Source organism: Protopterus annectens, chromosome 6.part0 (genome assembly GCF_019279795.1).
Source record: "Protopterus annectens isolate FY-2018-M chromosome 6.part0, PAN1.0, whole genome shotgun sequence".
Classification (NCBI taxonomy): Eukaryota; Metazoa; Chordata; order Ceratodontiformes; family Protopteridae; genus Protopterus; species Protopterus annectens.
The window spans coordinates 936,196,570-936,216,725 of NC_056737.1; the positions used below are offsets into that span (position 1 = coordinate 936,196,570).

The window sequence follows — 20,156 nt, forward strand, 5'->3', positions numbered from 1 at the left end:
GTTGAAAGGAAGTGGGGATGACAATGAATGAATAAAGATAAAAGTAAGTCTTTGGGTGATGCGGTGAAACTTGAGGGTGTGCTTTTTAATGAATGAAGTGTCTTTGCTGGTGATAAAATTTGCAGAAGATTGGACAGTTACAATGCACTGGGAGGGTTTGATAAAAGTAAAGTACAGTTTTGTACCTACCATAAATGTAGATGTTCGAAGATCCACATTGCTGCAGTCATAACCTGTGGGTAGTCTGCTGTCCTCGGTCGGCCCGAATCCCAAAGTATTAGGCTGGCGTCGGTCATGGTCGCTTAGATCTGACGTCAAGTACGCCTTGGTACTAAAGCGCATGACCGACGTCATATCCCCAGTCTTTCTTGCCCCAGATGTCAGAAGGCCCTTAAAAGAAAGGCCATAACCAAAAAACAATATTTACAACCCAAAACACACAACCACCCCAAACTACAGTGGGGAAGGAGGGAGGGTAAATTGGACTGCAGCAATGTGGATCTTCGAACATCTACATTTATGGTAGGTACAAAACTGTACTATGTTCTTCATCTCACATTGCTGCAGTCATAACCTGTGGGTAGAATCCCAAAGCAAAGGTAAAGGGAGGATGGCAAAAATTATAAAGCATTGGGAGCTGCCAACATGCCCTGTAAAACTGCAGTGGCAAACCCAGCCCTAGATTTGGAATAAAGAGGGAGATGGTAATGTTTAGAAAAAGTGTGCACTGAACTCCAAGTAGCTGCCTCCAAAATATCATTAGTAGCTACACCCCTTAAAAAAGCAGTAGAAGTGGCAGTAGCCCTAGTGGAATGAGGTCTGATTCCAGCCGGAATCTCCTTACCATGATGAGAATAACAAAAAGCAATGCAATGGCCAATCCACTTAGAAATAGTTTGTTTAGAAACAGGTTTCCCCTGAGATCCCAAAGCAAAAGAAAAACTGTTGAGACTGTCTGAACCCTTTAGTTCTGCTCAAATAACGCAACTGCCTGTGAATATCCAAAGAATGCAAAATTTTTTCCCCTTTATTTTGGGGATCAGCATAAAATGTAGGCAAATGAATAGATTGGTTCAAGGCCACATTTGAAACAACTTTAGGCATAAAAGTAGGGTTAGTACGTAGGGATACCCTATCCTTATGAAAAATCAGGAAGGGCTCAACTGCCATTAGAGCCTGTAATTCAGATACCCTTCTAGCAGACGTAATGGCCAACAAAAAAGCAGTCTTCCAAGACAAAAATTTCAACTCGGATGTAGCTGCAGGTTCAAAAGGAGGTAAAGTGAGTTTTTCCAACACAAAATTGAGATCCCAGGAAGGAGTAGGAGCTCTACGTGGGGGTCTTATGTTCTTTGCCCCTCTAAGAAATTGCTTAAACAAAGGAGGAGAGAATAATGGTGGGTCACAATCATAGTGAGCAGAAATGGCTGCAGCATGAACCTTTACCGAGGAAAAAGAAAAACCTTTGTCTAGTAACTCTGTAAGATACTGAAGAGAAACACTCAAATTAGGTACTGAAACACCAAAGCTCTTTGCTTGGCTCCAAAGAAAAAATCTCCTCCATTTATCAGCATAAACTTTCCTTGTACTAGGCCGTCTGGCCTCCAAAATAACATCCAAAACTTGTTGCGGAAGCTGCGACCCTCCAGGGTCTAGAACAGAATATGCCAGGCTGTCAGATGCAGGGACTGTATCCTTACATTGAGGAAATGATTGCCTGCCTGGGACAAAAGGTGTGGAATTGATGGCAAAGGCCAAGGAGGCTCCCGAACTAAACTCCTCAGCAGAGGGTACCAGTGCTGACGTGGCCAATCTGGAGCTATTAGAATCATGGAGGGCTTGTCCTGTCTGACCTTCAAGAGCACCTTGGGAAGGAGAGGCAGAGTAGGAAAAGCATAAACGTGAAGATTGTTCCAACTGAATGATAGAGCATCCACTTTCCAAGCTTTCGGATGAAACAGCCTTGTGCAAAACTTTGGCAGCTGGAAATTTAGTGGGGAAGCGAACAGATCTATGTCTTGAGTCCCCCAAAGCACTGTCAACTGTCGAAATACATGAGGATCCAATTTCCACTCGTGGGGATCCACCATTTGTCTGCTCAAAACATCCGCTAAGGAGTTCTGTGCTCCTGGCAGAAACCTTGCCTGAAGAGTGAGGTGCAAACAGAGCAGTCTCCCACAAAATCATAGCTTGTCTGCAAAGAGGGTACGAATGGGTTCCCCCTTGCTTGTTGATGTACCACATGACAGTTGTGTTGTCTGTTTGAATCAACACGTGTCCTGGTTGAAGTAGATCCTTGAAAGCCATCAATGCAAATTGGACTGCTAACATCTCCTTCATGTTGATATGCAAATGTTGAAGTCTGGCAGGCCACGTGTCTTGAACCCATTTTCCATTGAGGTGTGCTCCCCAAGCCTTGTCTGAGGCATCTGTCGTTAAGATCTGACTCGCCTCTGGTCGGGTCACAGAGAGTCCCTTGTTTAGGTGACATTCCTGAGCCCACCACAAAAATTCCTTTTGAATGCAAGGTATTATCTGAATGACAGTGTCCAAATCGTGGCAGTGTTGAGTCCATACACTTTTGAGATACCATTGTAACTTCCTCATATGCAGTTTGGCATTGGGAAGCACCAGAATACAAGATGCCATGAACCCCAAGGCTTGAAGGACTGTCCTTGCAGTCAGCCTGGACAGGAGAGACAATTGTTGGAAGCAAAGGGTAAGATTTCTTTGCTTGTCCGGGGTCAAAAACGCCATCTGAGAGGCTGTATTCAGTCTTACACCCAGAAAGCACATGTCCTGAGAGGGTACTAGACTGGATTTCATTCACAGAATACCCTAGGCACCTTAACACTGCCATAACATACTGAAGATGGTGAAGTAGCTTGTCTTTGTCTTGAGCAAGAATATTCCTCTTAACCTTAAGAAGGCTATCACTGGAGCCAGACCTTTTGTGAACACCCTGGGCGCAGTAGATAAGCCAAAGGGCAATGCAGAGAACTGATAATGTAAAGTCCCAGCCCGAAAACGCAGGAATCTCCTGCAGCTGGGCCCGATAGGAATATGAAGATAAGCCTCCTTGAGATCCAGAGTTACCATCCAGTGATCTTTGCCTAGCAGAGGCAGAAGTTGTTGCAAAGTCAACATTTTGAATTTGGAATGTCCAGGTAAGTGTTGAGAATAGACAAATCCAGAATTGGCCTCCAAGTGTTCCCTTTCTTTGGTACAAGAAACAGGCGAGAATAAAATCCTAGGCCCACTTCTGATGGAGGGACCTGCTGGATAGCCCCCATTTGTAGAAGTAAAGAAATCTGTTTGTGAGCCTCCACCTTTTGCTGAGGAGGAACGTCTGGCATGCCTTTGAAAGGAGGCAATGTGTGGAAATAAAACTTGTAACCTCGGTTTATGATGTTCAACACCCATTTGTCCTGGGTGACTAAAAGCCAATTTTGCCTGAAAAGTGCCAACTTTCCTCCCAGAGGAGCTGCCTGACAGGAAGGATCGGGCAGCTGAAGATGCAGGTCATTGGGTCTGTTTACGAAAGGACTGGCCCCTGCCCTCACCTGTAGACTGTGCAGGGGAACTCCACGTCCTAGGCCTAAAAGAACCCTGTGCATGAGCTCTGCCCCTACCACGTCTAGATCTACCCCTAGAATGTAAATCAGAAGAAGGGTAAGCCCATCCCTTAGTAGGCCAATTCCTGCTAAACTTAGGGGGCTGCACCTGCAAAAAATCCTTAACAGTCTGCATAGACTTAGCTTTGTCTTCCATTTTCTTCAAGACTGACTCCACAGGAGAACCAAACAAAACTTCAGACTGCAGGGGAGCATCCAAAATTCAAGCTTTAACATGCTCTGACAAGTTCTGATCCTTAAGCCAGGCGTGCCTACAAATAACTGATCCAGTGGCAGCCACCCTGGAAGAGGCCTGTAAAGCATCAAAACCACACTGCAAAGAATGCTTACCCACTTGATCAGAGGCATGAACTAAATCCTGTAATTCTTTACACTCTATGCCCTCTGCTAAAGCATCTACCTTAGATTTCAACTGACTAAGGAGAAAATTCTGGTACTTCAGCATATGAAACTGGCAATTCAAAGCCCTCATTGCAAGAGTGGAAGAGGTATACACTTTTTTACCCCACCTATCCAAAGCTCTAGAGTCTTTATCCATAGGAACTGGATTCTTTACAACAGAAGCCCGGACACCCTTAGGTCCCTGGCTAATAGTTTCTGGGTCAGCCCTAGGGCTCTTATACAAATATTTATGAGCCTCTGGCACTCTGTAATACCTATCTGGCTTAACCGGGGCAGGAGGCAGAGAGTCTGGATTAAGGGAAGCCTCAGAGAAAACATCCTGAACAACATCCAAAACAGGAGGTATAGCCAAGGGCCTATGTTGTGGTAAAAATAGGAATTCCCTAAGCCTCTTTCGGGAATCTGAGAAATCCTGGCCTTCCCATTTAAAATGTTCCCTCATAGAATGCAGGGTTTCTGAAAAAGAAAAATCCTCTGGAGGGGAAGCAGAAGGACTAGAATCCTCTGCGTCTGAATCAGAATAAGGGGGAAAATCCTGAATGTCTTCAGCCGAAGACTCTGAGTAATCTGAAGAGTGTTCCAATCCTTCCACCTCTGGCTCCACCCTAGGCCTCTTATCTGGAGGGGGCATAGAACCTCTGATCAATGAAATCAAATCTTCTGCCATTTTAAGCATGTGTTTTTTAGGTACAGAACCTGCAGAACTAGGACTGACGCCAGAGGAAGACAAACCAGGCCTGGCCTTGGAAGGTACCTTAGAGACATAGGGAGAAGGCCTAACCACCTTATGTAAAGAAGGGATTACAGCAACCTGAGAGGCCCCCCTCAGCCTGACCCGACTCCTGAGAGGCCACATCTTGCAAAATTAAAGGTTCCCCCTGAGACAACTGAAACCTCGGCTGGATCCACAGATTCCACCGTGGTTTCTAAAGAACCGGCGTCCGGAATGGACGACTTGGACTTTACCGATTTCTCTTTACGCTTCTTAGCGGTAGCGGGCGTCGGAGGATCCGACGGCATATTATAATTACACCGCTTACCGAAGACAAGCCTAGCACAATCTAACCTACGTTTAATGGCGCGCTTATTAAATTTAGCACAAAAGCGACACCCGACTACGTCGTGCTCAGGCCCCAAGCAAGGAATACAGAGAGAGTGGTAATCCCTATGAGGTATCTGTTTCCCACAAGAAATACAATTATTCACTTTTTCTGACATCCGGATTTAACTGAGGCAAGAAAAGACAAAATATTCCCCAACGGGGTACTTAGCCCAACTTGGTTTCGGTCTGAAACTCAGAATACGAAAATTTCAGGACGCCGAACGGCACTTGCAAACGCTGCTTCTGCTTCGGACCATGCGGCAAGAAAAATTGGGGATATGACGTCGGTCATGCGCTTTAGTACCAAGGCGTACTTACGTCAGATCTAAGCGACCATGACCGACGCCAGCCTAATACTTTGGGATTCGGGCCGACCGAGGACAGCGGACTACCCACAGGTTATGACTGCAGCAATGTGAGATGAAGAACATCTAAAGAAATACGTGTTCTGTGGAGGATGCATAGATTAGCATTCAGTAAAAAAGTTTACCTGGTGAATTCTATGTGTTGTATATAGGTTAAGATGAAGGGGGGCAAAGGTTACTCAATCCAGTTGTTTATTCTGCTTCTTTAAACATGTAAAGTGGATAAAGAAAGAGAATGAGATTAATAGTGAGAATGTTTAAATACAAGTACAAAAAGTTCTGGGAGATGATGGGAATAAGAAAAAGAACATGTAAATTAATAACTTGAGAAAACACTATCAAGGAAAATAAAAACTAATGATATAGAAAAAGCTAGAAGGATGTGGTATAATAATGTGATGAAATGAAACATTATTATTAGGTAAATCCATGGGAAAATTCACAAGAAGAAATTATTAAAGCCATTAAAGTACGGAAAAAGTGGTGTTCCAAGACAGCAAAGTATCAGTATTTCCCATGGAGACTGCTAATAAATAAGTTAGAATAAAGGGGAATATGCCACATAAAAAGAAAGTTGAAAGAGTGGGTTTCTTTTTGTGAGAAGGAATTGACAACACAGTGTTTTTTTTTTTTTTTTTTTGAAATGTGAAAGAGTGGTAAAACTGTGGAAATGTCTATCTTCTATTAAATACCCTAGGATCTGTTCCCTAACTAAAATTAGAGTGATGCCATGAGGCCCCTTGGAAATGATGAGTCACGGTTCATCGAATGTATCAGCAGTCTGCAAGGTCTCAGGAGCCATACCAGGCTCCAACAAAGTCTCGATAGTGGGCAACTGAGAAGTAACCTGGTGTACTGTGGGTTCCCGAACCTCAGTGGGTATGTCAGAGTCAGAAATGTTGGACTGCAGATCTGTTCCAGGCCCTTAGCTTTCTCTTTGGTAGAAAAGCAACATCAGAGGATATGGATTAGGCCATCTTGTTTTGGGCCAAGTGTTTAAAATGCTGAGTCTTTAGTACGGTGTGAGACAGGAAAACCTTGACCCCAAGGGTTTAGGGAACGAACAATTGACAGACTGAGCAAGATTTGTGATTGTGTTCCGAGAACTAGTAAAAGGCATACTTGGTATGCAAATCTTTGTATGGAATCTGCCTACTGCACTCACATTTACCCTTCTAGCTGACACTGAACAACTTTCAACAAAATAGTGCAAGTAAAAAGGAAGGGTCCCCACAATGGGGCACTGGATAAATGATTGAAGCAAAGGTACCAACAAACAAACCGTGATTAGTCCGACGAATGTATGACCTACTTTTGGGCTGGTGGCAAGACAGTCTGAGGATCCATGCTTGTACATCCATCTATATACCCCAATGCAGTTCAGCTGAGGTCATGTGTCAGACGTATGACCCCAGACAGGTAAATCTTTGGTACACCAACCAGACGTTAACAGTGATAAATCCATATGGTTAGAATCTGCAACAGTGATTTCAATCAAGACATCAAGGGTTTAGGAATATACAAGTTCTGAAGGAGCCACAGTTTGATGGCATGCCATGTCTCTTATCATCCACAGAAGTTCACATCTCGTGCATGTGTGACATAACAGCTGACTGGGAGCTAGGGGACAGGCAAAAAAAAGCAATTGTACATGAATAAACAAAGGAACCATGTGCTTTGGACAGGCCTACACTGGCCTCATCAAGATTTTAAAGCTGAGAAACCAGATACTGTTGGCAGACACAGGGAGTGAGCATGGGTGGAGTCCCTGTAGCCTGCCTCACTACAAAAAGGCAATTTAATTGAAGCAATGTTTACACCTAAAGAAAAAAATAGCTCATGACAAGAAGTTGTAAAAGAGTGTCACTATAAAAAAATACTGAAAGCATGACATAGTTCTGAGTACTGCCATTCTAATGAATAGACAGAATAGCCTCCAAACCAAAATTTCCAAAAACTGTCATCTACCGGAAAGACTTTGGGAGTGAGAAAACTTGACTAAAAAATAGAAAACATCTCACTGAGGTAATCCCATTAAGTCCTTTTGCATAATAACAAATTACTAAAAATATTTATAGTGCTGCACAGCTGTTTATATTCTGTAACACATCAGGCGAAGATCAACATATTATTTTTAAGCGGTGAAATAATACCCATTCATTGTTTAACATGCAGAGAGTGCATTTCAAGAGAATCATAGGTTTACGGTTCCAGTGGGTGGGAAATACAGCAGAGGTATGAATACCTTTCTACATGCACTTTTTTCAGCCAAAAATCTAATGTGTTGACCAGGGAGTTACATTTTTGTAGAAAGCAATGCACTGAGGAAGCTGGACAGCATGCAAATATCCCACAAAAGAAGAAACATCCAAGTTATGCTTTATATGTAGTATTATGAACATCTGTGTTTAGGGTTTAGTTGGCCTTTCAAATAATCTGAAAACCTTACTGTGCCTTTATAATCAATATGGAGTTCAAACACATGCATAACTATGCTACTTCCTTATGAAAAAAATTGCCTTTTGCTGGCTATTACTTTATTTAGGTACATTAGTGATCTATAGGCTATGGTAGCCTTCTTTCCAAAAGTTACTTTGGTCAGCTACCTGAATCAGCATATCACAAGCTTCCAATGAGATAGAAGACTCCACACTCTGGATGTAAAACTAGGATCGTGATAAGTAGGCTAAAAAGTTCATCTGCAGGAGAATAAATACTTTTAAAGTTTAAACCTTCCTGTGAGACCTGCAATGTTAAGAATTTTGTCTAAATGAACAATTTGGTACATCAAGTTATTCAAAACACAGATGCCAGACAGGTACTTCTGTAGAAAGCTGTTCAAATATTTTTGATGCTCTACTTAACATTTAAACATGGGTCATTGACCAATTTGTCACAGAGTTCTTAAAAAAAGAATGCATTGACAGTTAATACCTTCCAAAGCTTGGGACCTGTTTCCAGTCTGAATTAAATCAAATAAGGGATTATGATGGAAATGTTACTTGGATTTAATAACCCCTTTTGTGTATATCACATAGCAGAATGACTTTTTCTTTCAAGCAAAAATAAATTAAAAGGCTTACATCTAGCAACTACCACTTTTGTTTATTTTAAGAAATTAAGGTGCATCTGAAAGGCTGGGATGAGATGATATTCATCATCATCATATCCTTAATCTGTGCAACAGATAGATTCCAGATAAAGCTGTATGGGGTAGTCAAGAATGCATTCTAGACCAACTGACTTATGCATTACTAGATGTCATCACCAGATAAGTTATGTTTACACTTTACATAACAAGTTCAACAATTCTTATCAAGGCTTAGGTTTTTGTAGCATTCTTTTTTCTTTTTTGATTTTTGATTTTTGAAACTGAATTCAGAGCGGATTCAGAGTTTGCTACAGGCAGGTGAGGGAGAGTTAACTTCCCAAGCTGAGTTGGATACCGAGTTTTCATAATGTTCTTGAATACTGGCTGTGAGAGTGCACGTTTCAGCTGTTTCTTCAAACTCTTCAGAATTTTCTGCTTCTCACTTTTTTCTTGTTCATCCTGCTTTCCGCCTTTAAAAAAACATAAAACAAGCTGTCTCACTACAAATACAAAATGTTAAGGTGTGTTTCTTTCCAGCACATTTTGATAAAGCAATAAAGATTTGGTTCTAAGCTACCATGATTCCAACACAACTTAAAAATTACATGTCAGGAGTACATATGTGATCTCTGAAGCAGTCTCATTAAGATACCATAACAAGTAAATAATTTTGTCACACTACGGTGCTCTGTCTGCAAATGTCAGAAAATATCCAGTATTCCCCCTCCTAAGTTAATACATGCTTTTGTGGCATACTTACTGCATCTTGATTACAAAGGGATTTCTGTCTTCATTCCCTGAATACTGATACAGCCCATGTGTACCTTCATGTTAGGTCAGAGGCATTAAGGTCAATTCATGATTGAGTTCCACAGTAGAGAAAGGGGACTGACTTCAAACATCCACCACAGGAATTCCTTTTTCATAAGGTGGGAGAAAGGGATGCTCTGTTCCAGGGACAAGCACTGCTGGTCCTAGAGGATTCTAAAGAAACCACAGGAATTTTCTCATGTACAGCCTTATATGACACACTGTCAAGATGGTAAGTGATATCTACTGTGAGGCCATAAGGAAGGACTGGGCTTTATAAAAGTTTGCCCAAAATGCAGAAAAAAGGTTTTCTTGTCCACACGCTGGAAAAGCTTGTTCTCTACTGGGTCCAGTACTGCCCCAAGGAAGGTTCTGAAGATTGGGGTGCTCAGACTTGACTTCTGGAGACTCAGAGAAGATTAGGTATTGCAAGGACTGAGTGGCATAGTTAACAGGCCTACATTACCATATTGAATGGTAATATAATCGAATATGTAAACGTTGACACAAATATCGAATGGCAAGGTAGTCTAAGCATTAACATGTTAAAACAAAATATCGAAGTATTAAAGTTGGCCACGCTGGTATAGTGACATGGTACGTCACTAATACATTATGTACTACTTGCAAACAACAACTCCTAGCTTTTAAAACAATAAGCTGCAATTAAAATATCACATAACGGTAAGTAAGTCTTCATTATTTTACATTACATAGCCATGCTTTTAAAAGTGTGAAAGTGTTAAACACAGAAAGGAATGCACCAAACAGATGCACAGGTTTATTCTGGGTCATTTATAGTATTTTTATTGCTTATAAATCTGACATATGTACATTAAGTTTGTGTTTTAGAACGTATAGTGAAGGTGATGGATAAGACTGTTTATTTTTGCTTTGTTATTCAGTGGCAATTGAGATGCGATGTTGGTCAACTATAATAATTAGAGATTTTGATTTTCAACATTTTAATGTTTCGGCTATCTTACAATTCAATATTTGTGTGTCAATGTTTACGTATTCAGTTATATTAACTAGGGTCTATATTACCATACTGAACGATAACAGCCTTCTCTAGGTCTTTCTGTTTCAGAGAATTGTCCAGTTAAGGGTAAATGTAAACATGAGAAATGCATTGCGGACAAAGGACAAGTGGGAGTTACCACCCATCTTAAACTATATACAGTCTGCACTTCTTGCCGACAGGTTTATGAGGGTAAACATCTGTTATATCTAGTGAAAGCAGGAAGCCATCCTTTGACAGAATTGGGAAGGAAGGTTTGCAAGGAGAGCATTAACTTTTTTCAGTTTAACAAATTCTAGATTTGGCAGAATCTGTGACAGGCCTTCATTAAATTTTGGGGAGCACTAAGAATAGCCTTGAATACACCGGTTCCCTTTCTGACTGGAGAACTTCCTCTATATTCACACAGTATATGAGCTAGAAGAGGATGGGTTTATCTGCCATAGCTGGTCTCCTGGAATGTGAGAATCACCTCCAACTGGTCAGTGGGTACTTCAAAATTCTGTGGAGTATCCTGTCTTCACAATGCCCAGGATCCACTGCTCTGAGGTCAGGAAAGCCCAATTCCTTTTGAAGTAGTACAAACTCCCAACAAGAAAACTGGGGAGAGGAAATAAGGAAAGTAGGAGGAGGTAGTCACAGATGTCTGATGTCCAAAGTATTAGGGGAAATCTACACACCTGTCTAAGATAGGGGAACTAACCTGTCCATTCCTCACATCCCACTACTGCAGTCTCTTGTGGCACTGCTTTGTATTTTTGTTTGAAAAGTTTCATGTTAACCTGCCTTCTCCAGTGGAGACAGTTTTTCCTGACATTTCAGTATGAAGACAGGATAATAAAAGAGGGGTTTCACTAATTGGATGGTTTTATCTTTCTACTCTATATTCTTTAGCGTTTTAAAAATTTATTGGAAGGGAAGGCCATACAATATTTTCTTACCTAGGTGGTGAACAGGAGCTGCTATGTCACATCTTCAGTTAAAGTCTGCATCCTTAGTTATGCAGTCCTCTAAACAACCGTGCCTGTGGTTGCTATCTTGGCAACGGCAACCTATGCAATGTACCTACAGTTTATGGTTTGCTTAAACACTTTTTTGCCATAAGCCCCATTTGCATGACAATTTTTTTTAATTGTGGTTCAGAGTCTGGTTCCAGAAATGCATCCTCAGATGCATGGATCGGGTTCTCATTAGAAGCTCGAAGGTCCTGTTCAGCGAATACGAAAAGAGCAACAAATATTGTGCGAACAACGAAAACAGAAAATGTTCAGAATTGGGAAATTAGAAATGTCGATTCGTCACAGTTGGTCCGTCTGCGGTATAGCTCCGTAAGGTAAGTGTGCGATAGTTACGGACCTTAGGTTAGGTTGCGGGTTAAGGTAGGTGCATAGATAGGTAATGTATATAAGGTTTAATGTAGGATTAGAAGTAAGGTTTTAAGTGTGTGTGTGTGTGGATTATTTTGTTTGGGTATATCTCTGTAGGGTAAGTGTGTGATAGTTACGGACCTTAGGGTTAGGAAGCAGGTTAAGGTAAGTGCATAGATATAGTGTATATGTTTATTTTATTTGGGTACGTAGTACGTCGCAGGCGGTGGGGTTGGCAGAGTATGACAATTCGTGATTTTAAATTTCGCAGTTTACGGCATTCGGACTATTCGCAGTTCGGTAAATATGTGTCGCTCTTTTCGTATTCCATGAACAGGACCTTCAAGCTTATAATATGAACCCCCCATGGATCAAAGCAGGATCACTGAGGCTCTGGGTTTCATATTTTCCAGAACAAAATATCCATTTTTTTTTTGTGGTGGCAGCATTCTGCTGTTTCAAATACTATACACATTCAAAAATGTTTTCTCAACAGATTTCAGACTTCACACATTAAAACATCTTCTGGAGGCAACAATGAAGAAATTGAGTCCTCATCATCAAAAATTACTTTTTTATGGGGGATATCGGAGGTGGAGGTTTCAGAGCTCAGTCTGCAGAAGATCTCTTCAAAGCCACCAGAATTCCTTTGCAAATTCAAATGGAATGAAAACAGACATCACAAGTGACTGCTCACTGTATACTCGGACAGATGTCGGGATTTTTTTTATTAACTAACTTAACCAGAATAGAACACTGATCCTTATGAACTATTTTCAGACACAGCCTGGGTAGGTACAAAAAGTATTAGAATCAAAATACAATATCAAACTGAAATAAGTTAACTGAATGTAAATCTTGGTTATAAAAATGAATACTAGCATACCGTCTTCATTAGTGTTTTTATTTCCAATACGCACATAAATAGTTTGGACATGCAAAATCTGGTTATACAGAAGAATAGTAGTAGACCCCCATTTTTTCTATGTAATTTGCTCCTACCCTTTTCTAAAGATCCCACTTCCAGTTCTTTAATCTGTTACCATAGTCGCCACTTCTAACATATTTGGTTTAGACTTTGATTTCCATTTTCTAGTAATTGCTTTTTTTGGCAAGTGCCAGAATTAAACTCAGCAAGGTCTTACTATATCTAGACAATTCCAGTTCTCTATCACAGCTCAAAAAAAATAATTTCCTTAGTTTTACACCAATCTGCTCACTCAGTACTTCGGACAGAGCAGTCTGCAGGACATTTTTAAAGTCTACAACTCATTACACTTCCAAAGAATATATTCCCAATTACCTTTTTCTTCCCCATCACATCTCCAACATTTGCAAACTACCTGAGGACAAATTCTTTGGAGTCTGCTTGGGGTATGCAATTACCTATGCAAATACTTCTAAACAAAGATCCTAAATCTTCTCCACTTTAATGCATAAGTTGGAGCCAACATATGTCCTCCCATTGTTTCTTTGTGAATTACTTATCCAATCCCTCTTTCCAATCCTTTCGAACCTCCTCTGATTGACTCCTATAATTATCATGCAATATTTTATATGCCTCATTAATTATCCCTTTTTAACAGCTGCTCACATAACTGCGGTGTTGTCTGTAAAGATATTTAAAGGGTCTGGAGACAAAAAGAAAATGGAAGGCCTGTAGAGTAAGAAAGAGCACCCTCATCTCTTTTACGTTGATGTCGTCTGACCACTGATGAAAGGGCCATAGACCCTGAACCTTCGGACTGTTGGAAGAGACTCTTCACCCCAGACTGGAAAAGTCTGTGAACAGCTCCAGAGTAGGGGTAGGACTCTGAAAGGCAGGCCTGGATTACGGGCGATCTTCCAAATCCACCAATGAAACGTGAGCTTGAGACAAGGTAGTAGAGAATAAGAAACTTCAGAGGATGGCAATGCTGGAGCCAAACCATCTTTAGGTACCACTGAAGCTTCCTCATATGAAGCTTGGCAAAGGAAAGCATGGGAATGGTAGAAGCCATCAACCCCAAGGCTCTCAGAAATTGTCTTGGAAGAATGAGAGAAAGGGGAAGCAGAGACTGGAAGCAGGTAGTTAGAGACAGAACCTTGGGAGAAGGAAGAGAGGCCAATATTGGAATGGGTTAGATTCTGCAACCCATAAAAATATTGTCTTGATAAGGAATCAGAACTGACTTCTTGAGATTGATGGTGAATCCCAGACTGCACTGAAGGAGCATGGTGATGTGCAAATCCTGAAGAAGATAGGATTGGGAGAGAGCCTGAAGAAGCAGGTTGTCCAGATATGGGAATATCTGGACTCCTTGAAGCTTGCAAAATGCTATGGCAGGAGCCAAATACTTGGTGAATACCCTATTAGCCACAGAAAGACCAAAGGGGAAAGCAGAGAACTGAAAATGAGAGGAAGAAACAAAAACATAAAAGCTGCCTGAAGAGAGGGTGAATAGGAATATGAAGATTAGGCTTTCTTTAGGTTTAGGGAGCCCAGAAAAGAAAACAGTGTCTGGAGGGAAAGCATCCAGAAAGAAGAAATCTTTAGAAAGGTGTTGAGAAAGGATAGGTCTAAGACAGGTCTCCATGACTGCTCTTTTCTGGGAACCAGAAACATTCTGGAGTAAAACCCGGTTCCTGATTGGGATTCTGGAACAGGTTGGATGGTTCCCTGATACAGCAGATCCTGCAGAACCACAGAAAAGTGAGGAAGTTGGTTTGGAGGAGGTTGAGGAAGAGCTGAGAAGTGGGAGGAAAGAGATTTCCATACCATAAAATAACCATGACAGATAATGGAAAGTACCAAACAGTTTGAAGTTATCTGTTGCCAGACATGGACAGACAGGGAAGCCTGAGACACAGGGGAAGCTGGCCAAGAGAAGGGAAAGATAATATGTCAGATGGAGGCAGATTTGTCCTGAAAAGAGAGATTTGAGCCTTACAAGTCTGGGTGGATTTATAAGAAAACGTAATGAATCCTATTCCCTTTGTAAGGCTGATGAGGTTGCCTATGAACAAAGGCAGAAGGATAGTTTCTCTGATATTTGGGGATAGGAGAAACAAAAATTTGTTTACGATCCTTGTACCTACCATAAATGTAGATGTCCGATAGGAATGCATCTGCAGTCCTTACAAATGGGTTGTCCTGTCGTCAGGCAGCCCTTCGGTCGGCCAGATTCCAAAGTCTGGGTCTGGCCTCGGCTGGTGTCGCACTTCACCCGACGTCATAGCTGCAGTTCTTCGGGTATAAAGGCATCAGCCGACGCCATTTTCCTCAGTGTTTCTTGCCCCAGATGCCAGGTGCCCTCTTGGAAGGCTAAATTTGGATAAATGCCAATGTTTCCAAATAGTAGAAAGCAAACAAAAAATAAGCATGTATGTACATATATACAAACAAATACACCATAATAGACCCCCCCCCCCAGCTAGCTATTAGATGGGCAAATACCCTAGGAGTACCACAGAAGGGAAGGCGGGTGGGTAATCCTGACTGCAGATGCATTCCTATCGGACATCTACATTTATGGTAGGTACAAAACTGTACTATGTCCTTCAAGGATGCATCTGCAGTCCTAACAAATGGGTAGAATACCATAGCCAAACTAGGGGAGGAGGAAGAAGAGATTATGGTGTAGTTAGGATCCCTTGCAAAACAGCAGTGGCAAAACCTGCTCGGGATCTAGAGTATAAAGGTAAGTTATAATGCTTGGCAAATGTATGCACGGAGGTCCAAGTAGCAGCCTCTATAATGTCCTTGGTAGCCACTCCTCGTAAGAAAGCTGTGGTAGTGGCCGTAGCCCTTGTAGAGTGAGGCCTGATGTTCTCTGGAGTTTTCTTTCCATGGTAGGAGTAACAAAATCTAATGCAATTTCCTATCCACTTGGAGATTGTCTGTTTTGAAATTGCTTTTCCTTCCCTTCCTGTTGCATATGCTACCAGTAGCTGGTCAGTTTTTCTATTGCCCTTGGTTCTGTCCAGGTAGTAGCGCAACTGTCTATGTACATCCAAGGTATGCAACAGTCTTTCTCCCCTGTTCTGTGGGTTGGGGAAGAATGTAGGTAGGTGGATAGCCTGATTTAAAGATACTCTGGATACCACCTTGGGCATAAATGTAGGATTTGTTCTCATGGACACTATCTTGATGGAAGATCAGGAAGGGTTGCACTGCCATTAATGCCTGTAGTTCGGATACCCTTCTTGCTGAAGTGATTGCCAGCAGGAAAGCAGTCTTCCATGATAAGTATTGTAATTCTGCTGTTGCTGCTGGTTCGAAAGGAGGAAGTGTCAATTTTTCTAGCACAAAGTTCAAGTCCCATGCTGGTAATGGTGGTTTCCTAGGAGGTTTTACATTTTTAATTCCTCTCAGAAACTGCCTGAGCAGAGGATGCGAGAAGACAGGAGGATCTGAGCTGTATTCTGCTGAAATAGCTGATGCATGTATCTTGATGGAAGAATAGGACAGGCCTGTGTGGAAGAGCTCTGCCACGTATTCCAGGATGCTGGCTATGTTTACCTGTGACACATCTTCTCCCTTTGCAGTACTCCAAATGAGATATCTTTTCCATTTTGCTGCACAATTTTTCCTTGTTGAGGGTCTGCGAGCCTCAAGGATAATGTCTTTAACCCTTTGTGATAAATTTGGGTTAATTGATCTTATGTAATGTTCCAGGCAGTCAGCTGCAGAGTTTTCAGGCTTGGATGCAGGATGTTGTAGTTGTTCTGTGTTAACAGCAATGGAACCAGGGGTAGTGTCCATATTTGTTCCCGAGACATGCTCCTTAGCAATGGGTACCAATGTTGCCTTGGCCAGTCTGGGGCTATCAGGAAGATCCTTGGACGGTCCTCTTTGATCTTCAATAGCACCTTGTGCATCAAAGGAAGTGGTGGGAATGCATATGCTGTCAGGTTTTTCCAACTGAAAGATAGGGAGTCCACCTTCCAAGCAAGTGGGTGGTACGTCCTTGTGCAGAATTTCTTTAGCTGGTGATTGTGTGGGGATGCAAATAAGTCTATTTGTGGAAGTCCCCATTTCCTTGTAATGTCTTTGAAGATGTCCGGATGTAGCATCCATTCGTGGGCATCTGTGGTAGTCCTGCTTAATATGTCTGCTAGAACGTTTTCTTTTCCCGGTACAAAAATTGCTTGTAACTGAATGTTGTAGCTCAGAGCCACGTTCCATAGGTCCAGTGCCATCCGGCATAGAGGGTATGAATGTGTGCTTCCCTGTTTGTTGATGTACCACATAACTGTTGTGTTGTCTGTCCTTATCAACTGACCTTCTCAGAGAAATGGTCTGAATGTCTGGATTGCCAATTTTACTGCCAGCATTTCCTTTAGATTTATGTGTAGGTGCAGCTGGTCTTGAGTCCATAAGCCTTGTATGCACCTGTCCAGCATGTGGGCCCCCCAACCGAGGTCTGAGGCGTCCGTCGTGATGGTTTGGCTTGGTTGAATGCTGTGGAAGGGCAATCCTGTGTTTGATTGACAGGCCTGAGCCCACCATAGGAACTCTTGCTTCAGGCATGGGATTATTGGAATTTTGGTTTCTAGGCTGTGCTTGTGCTGAGACCATAAATTATTTAGGTACCACTGTAGCTTTCTCATATGCAGTCTGGCATGAGGGACCAGTATTATGCAGGATGCCATGAAGCCCAAAGCTTGCAGTACTTTTCTTGCTGTTAGATGGTTCTGCTTTGTTAATGCCAAGAAGTAGAGAGGTAGTTGCTCTTGCTTTTCTGCAGTTAGGAATGCCATTTGCTTTGATGTGTCCAGTTCTGCACCCAAAAAGGTTATTCTTTGGGATGGTATCAGCCTTGACTTTTTTATATTGACTGTATATCCCAGGGCATGTAACAGGTAAATGACTCTTTGTAAGTCTTCTGTTAGCTTGTTTTTGTTGTCCGCTTGTATCAGGCAGTCGTCCAGGTAGGGGTAGATTTGGATTCCCTGAAGCCTGCAATGAGCAATTACTGATGCCAGGCATTTCGTGAACACTCTGGGCGCAGTAGATAAGCCAAAGGGCAATGCTGAGAATTGATAATGCTCTGATCCTGCAAGAAATCTGAGGTATCTTCTGCAATTTGGTCGCATGGGGACGTGCAGGTATGCCTCCTTGAGATCTAGAGTTACCAGCCAAGACTCCTTGCCCAGCATGGGAAGAAGCTGCTGTAGAGTCAGCATTTTGAATTTTGGAACAATGAGGAATGTGTTTAAAGTGGACAGGTCGAGAATAGGCCTCCATTTGTTCTCTTTTCTTGGTACCAGGAAGAGTCTGGAGTAAAATCCCTTTCCTTGCTCCATAGATGGTACCTTTTCCACAGCTCTCATCCTTAATAATTGAGATATTTGTTTTAGAGCTTCTGGCTTTTGATTTGGAGGTAGGTTTGGCATTCCTCTCTTCCCTGGTAGGGTATGGAAGTGGAACCTGTAGCCTTGGTCTATTGTCTGTAAAATCCACTTGTCTCTTGTGATGTAATGCCAGTTTATTGAGAATAAGGCTAGCCTTCCGCCTAAGGGTGCTTCTAGTTGTTCCCTGGTAGGCGGTGCCAGAGCCAAGTCACTGTGATTGTCCTGTTGCAGTGGTGGTGGCTGTGTCTGTGCCTCGCTGGTTGTTACCCTGCCACTGGTGTCCCCTGTAGGCACCCCTGGATTGGTTTCTGCCTCTTGATCGCCTATTCCTGCCTCTCTGTGCTTTAGAGGAGTCTGGAAAGGACCAAGTTTTGGAGGGCCAATTCCTGCTAAAGCTTGGAGGTTGGACCTGTAAGAAATCTTTCACTGTTTGTACAGATTTTGCCTTCTCCTCCATCTTCTTCAGTACCTGTTGTGCAGGAGAACCAAATAAATTGGCCTTGTCCATGGGAGCATCTAACAGTTTTGATTTGACATGGTCCGGTAAGGCCTGCTCTTTCAACCATGCATGCCTTCTGATAACTGTGCCAGTCATGGCTGATCTAAAGGAAGCCTCCAGTGCATCATAGCCGCATTTTAAAGAATGGTTACTAACTTGCTGAATGTTATGTACCAATTCCTGAACAAACTTCTTATCAAAAGGTTCATCAGATGACAGTTTTTTAGTTAACTGGTCAAGCATATATTCTTGATATTGGATCATATGAAATTGACAGTTCAAGGCCCTAGCTGACAGAGTAGCAGAAGTGTAAACTTTTTTACCCCATCTCTCTAAGGATCTGGATTCCCTTTCAGAGGGGAGGGGATTTTTAGCAGAGGTAGTTGCTACAGCCTTAGGTCCCTGGGAGATGGTCTCGGGATCTGCAAAAGGAGCCTTGTATAAATGGTGATGTGTGTCCGGGACCCTGTAGTACCTATCGGGCTTAGCAGGGGCCGGAGGTAATGAATCAGGAGCAGTACAAGCATCATTAAATGCATCATCTACAACAGAAAGAACTGGAGGTATAGCTAAAGGCCTATGCTGTGGTAAATGCAAGAAGGTTCTAAGCCTTTTCCTGGAGTCTGAAAAATCTTGGCCCTGCCATTGAAATTGTTCCCTCATTGCATGCAAGGTTTCCCCAAAGGAAAATTCCTCAGGTGGAGAGGCAGAAGGGATGGACTCTTCAGCATCAGAGTCTTCGTAAGGGGAATAAGGAGCCTCTGGAGGGTCTGTATTATCTGAATCATCAGAGGAATCATCTGTGGACACTGGCTCAGGGGGCTCTGCTCTAGGCCTCTTCTCTGGAGGTGGATGAGAGGCCCTGTCTGGATGAGGCTGGGATCCCCGGATTAAAGAAATAAGATCCTCTGCTAAAGAAAGCATTTGGGAACTGGAACTGGGCCTGTGAGTAGGGGTCTTAACAGGTACAGTTTTTGCAGCTTTAGCTGCTTTAGCCCTGGCAAAGGCCTTAATGGACATGGCTGCAGGGGGCCTAGCAGCTCCACGTGCAGGAGTAGAAATATCCAAGGGAATAGTGTCTGATAATTCCTGAGAAATCGCAACAGCAGGTTGGATTTCAGAAGCCGATTCCACGAGGTTAGAAGAAGCCTCGGTAGAAGGCATGCTTTCGGCTGAAGGAAGAACCGCTTGCTCGGTTTCAGCCGAAACAGAGACACTCACGGTTTGCTTAACCGCGGTTTCAGCCGAAACCGCGGACCGTGAGTGTCGGTCCTTTTCCTTGCGTTTTTTGGTTATTTGTGTAGTCGGAGGATCCGACGGCATCTTATAAGCAAAATCAGAGCCGAAAAACGGCTCAGCAAATTCCAACCGACGTCTAAGCGTCCGTCTGTTAAAAGAGGCACAGGCTAGACAAGCTGCTACGTCGTGGTCTGGGCCTAAACAAGGTAAGCAGTAAGAGTGGAAATCTTTATGAGGTATTTGTTTCCCACAAGTTAAACAGTTATTCACTTTTTCTGACATCAGCTGA

At 42.5% G+C, this 20,156-nt stretch overlaps 1 protein-coding gene across 1 annotated transcript in view; it reads right to left on the reverse strand.

Moving 5' to 3' along the window:
- Positions 1-8,590: 8,590 nt before the first annotated feature.
- DDX24 (DEAD-box helicase 24) overlaps positions 8,591-20,156 on the reverse strand; it is a 416,990-nt gene continuing 405,424 nt past the window's right edge. Inside the window, exon 9 of the mRNA XM_044074590.1 lies at positions 8,591-9,065. Coding sequence (XP_043930525.1) covers positions 8,827-9,065 — 239 coding nt within the window. The 3' untranslated portion in view covers positions 8,591-8,826. The remainder of the gene's footprint in view (positions 9,066-20,156) is intronic.